The following is a 3,823-nucleotide window of genomic DNA, read 5'->3' on the forward strand; positions in this document are numbered from 1 at the left end:
CCGCATTTCCATGTGAAGTAGTTGACGCAGTGTACTGTGATTAACGTAGCGTACACATGACATCGGGCGCTTTAATTATTATCGTGGCGAGAATCGAGCGAAATAAAGGCGATCTTCCTTGCACTGGTACTGACGTTGGCATTTGAAGGCGTGACAGCGGTTAGCGAAGGAAAAAAACGCTAGAGAGGTGGGGTCGCTGACGTTTCGTGAGGTTTGGTGTGTATTTAATAATATACCTGATGTTCCACTTCCACCTCATTTTAGTAAAGCGATGCATGGAAATGAGATGGCTAACTTCTTCTCTGAAAAGATCAGTAACATAAGATCCAAATTCAATTAGTGTACAACTGACGGTTGTCAAGATTGTGCACCCATTATGGATCCACAAACTCCGTCATTTAGCAGTTTCCAAGCAATCACGGAAGGAGAAGCTCACAGCATTATCATGAATGTGGCTAAGAAATCGTCTACCCTTGATCCGATACCCACACCTCTGGTAGTCAAATTCATTGATGTCTTTCTACTAGTGATGACTAAAATGATAAACATTTCACTTGATAGTGGTCATTTTCCCTCATTATGGAGAGAAGCCTTAGTTCTGCCAACTCTTAAGAAGACTGATCTCGACGCTGTTTTCAAGAATTACCGGCCTGTAATTAATCTTTCCTTTATTTCAAAAGTTGCTGAAAGAGCTGTGTTTATTCAAATTGACAATCATATGAAAAAAACATGATCTTTACCCGCCGCTACAGTCTGCCTACAGAAAGAACCATAGTACAGAAACGGCCCTTTTGAAAGTTACTAACGATATTCCGATGAAAATGAATTCTCAGCATGCTGTTCTACTTGTCTTGATAGACTTGAGCGTGGTCTCCGATACAGTTGATCACTGTTTACTTCTGCGTAGACTTCAAACTTTTGGAATTTCTGGAGCACCATTAGATTGGATCACCTCGTACTTGATGGCCAGAAGACAACGTGTTTCTATTTCCGGCGCCCTCCCTGACAGTCTCTCTCTTGATTGAGACTCTGCCAGGGTAAATTCCGACATTCAAGCGACATCGCCTAAAAAGTAGCGACAGCACTTAAAGTGAAATCGCGACAAACGACATCCTTTCCTAAAATTTCCGACAGAAACGGTCACAGCAACGTAAAACATTGACAAAGCACCGACACGAGATGATTTAAAATTCAGACAAGCGACACGGGATCCCCCACTGGCAGGGCCTCTTGAATGGGGTGTTCCACAAGGATCCTGGCTTGGTCCCCCATTTTACATCATCTACTCTTCAAAACTATTCCACATCATTGAACGACATCTTCCAGATTCTCTCTGCTATGCGGATGAATCACAATTTTATCTCTCCTTATGTCTAGCCAACAAGACGCTATAACTGCCAAGCAAAATTGTATAAAGGACATACGCTTATGGATGGAACACGACAAACTCCTTCTCAATGATGAAAAAACGGAATTTCTTATCATAGGAACCCCACAACAGTTATCTAAAGTTAATATTTCTTCAAATGTCGTGGGCAACTCTGATGTAATGAGATCGTCAGTTGAGAAAAATCTCAGTGTTTTTATTGATGACAAGCCGTCGATGAACTCACTCATAAAATTTGTAATAGATCATTCATTCTATTATCTTCATAACATTAAGGTGGCTGGAACCAGTTTCACCACATTTAGAGATCTTCTTATTAGATGGGTTATAACTACTATACTGTATCACGTAACAGCAATGTTATGGTACCATATGAAACACCAATTATTGCTTAACAAAATGCGCTCACAATTTTGACGTAATAGGTTACCATGGCAACATGAAAGCTCTTCAAAAAGACCCTATATTTCGTCTTTACTTGCTTATATCTTAATAATGAACTCGGTGACCCCCATTTTTTATTGTAAAATAGTAATTAGCAATTTGGGATAGGACTATCTGCAAAGTTAAAAAAAATTCTTGGGAGCCAATTCAGAGCTACCTTAAATTTTCGAAAAATTAAGGTAGCTCTGAATTGGCTCCCAAGAATTTTTTTAAACTTTGCTGATAGTTCTATCTCAAGATGCTAATTACTATTCTACAATAAAAAATGGGGGTCACCGAGTTCATTATTAAGGTATAAGCAAGTAAAGACGAAATATAGGGTGTTTTTGAAGAGCTTTCATGTTGCCATGGTAACCTATTCCGTCAAAATAGTGAGCGCATTTTGTTAAGTAATAATTGGTGTTTGATATGGTACCATAACATTTCTTTTACGTGATACAGTTTTGTAGTGACAACTCTTCTAATTAAAAGGTCCTTAAAAGTAGTGAAACTGGTTCCAGCCACCTTAAGCGAAAAAGAAAACATTTATCGCGCAACTCCACGGAGACCTTAATTCATGCGTTTGTGTCAAGCCGATTAGATTACTGTAACAGCTTGGACTGCCACAGGCACAAACTGGTAAGATACAAAGAGTTCAGAATCAGCTGCAAGCCTAATGTTCAAGCAACCAAAGTTCAGCCATATCGCACCAGTTGCACAAGTTCGTGCACTGCAGACACGCCAAATTTAGCTTCGTGCGAAGTCCCTTATTTAAACCGATCTCATCATGCCAGTCACTATTAAAGCTTTAAGGAAGGAAAACAACGGCCTTAGGAATCAAATTAATGCAGTAACAAAGGAACTGAAGAATCTGCAAGCGAGAATCGATGGCAAAATGACGAAGGAGACAAGTCGATCCTCGCCGCCATCTTCTCCTGTCGATCAGGCGGAGGTTTCGAAGAGTAGCGAGTTCCTGGGCCTTGAATGTGATGACTTAAATAAATTTCGAGGTAAAATTTTAGAAGAAATATCTAATCTTAAAGCCACCCTGGAAGTTATTGCCGAAAAAGTAGATGACCTGGCTCAGACCATTGAAGAGTTTCAAGCTTACAGTTATGGCTTTAATGTTAAAATATTGGGTATACCGGAATGTACGAGCCAAGAGTCTGCTTTGCAAACTAGTAATCTCTGTGTTGCGATCTTCAACAAAATGGGTGCAGAAGTTACAGTAACTGATATTGACATTGCCCATCGTGTGAAGCCAAGGATGCCTTCCAACCGGCCGAAGCCGATCATTTGCAAATTCAACAGGCGATTAGCCCGTGAAGAAGTGATGAAACAAAGGACCGCAATTTCACTTGTTTAACCTCGCGAAATTGGTCTATCAGATGATGTGATATTAAGCAATGCGAAAATTGTTGACCATCTGACGCCTTCTGCTCAAGAATCATTTGCAGGTGCTAAATCGTTCAAGGAACAACATCAGTTCAGCTACTGCTGAATGAAGAACGGTTTCGTTTATCTAAGGAGATCAGATAGTAGCCGCCCAATAAGGATCGAGAACATCGCAGACCTTCATATTCTGGCTCAAGACGATTTAGAGTAGGATTCCAAAATGCATATGTAGGTTAATTTAACTGATGTATTTATTTTTTACTATGAATACGGCCCTAGTGCTTATTTCGTGAACTTCCATATGATAGTATTGAATTCATAGAGGTCCATGGTCAATTTAACAACAATTTAAATAACAATCTAACCACTAAAAAACAGCTCCAATGCCTGAAGAGTCTGCATGATCTTGATGTATTCAGTCTAAACTTTAACACTAGTGTAAACCCAGATCATAACTTAAATTACAAACGTATAAAATGTAATTATTATTCTCCATATGGTTTTAGTCAGCAGAAATCCTTTCTATCAAGCGGATCATCTTTTTCGTTATTGCACAATAACGTGAAAAGTCTACGGTGTAGTCTGGACAATTTTCAGTCTCATCTTTTGGAGGAATTA

At 39.4% G+C, this 3,823-nt stretch overlaps 1 protein-coding gene across 1 annotated transcript; it reads left to right on the forward strand.

The window, feature by feature from the left end:
• The first annotated feature begins 2,597 nt into the window (after nt 1–2,597).
• LOC138046393 (uncharacterized) lies at nt 2,598–3,176 on the forward strand. The gene has a single exon (XM_068893034.1). It carries the CDS (start codon nt 2,598–2,600, stop codon nt 3,174–3,176), a length of 579 nt encoding a protein of 192 aa, XP_068749135.1.
• The last annotated feature ends 647 nt before the right edge of the window (nt 3,177–3,823 follow it).

Source organism: Montipora capricornis, chromosome 4 (assembly GCF_036669925.1).
Source record: "Montipora capricornis isolate CH-2021 chromosome 4, ASM3666992v2, whole genome shotgun sequence".
NCBI classification, from domain to species: Eukaryota; Metazoa; Cnidaria; class Anthozoa; order Scleractinia; family Acroporidae; genus Montipora; species Montipora capricornis.

Excerpts from the sequence above, each read along its gene's own strand:
- LOC138046393 (XM_068893034.1), top strand. The coding sequence starts at position 2,598 with ATGCCAGTCACTATTAAAGCTTTAAGGAAGGAAAACAACGGCCTTAGG.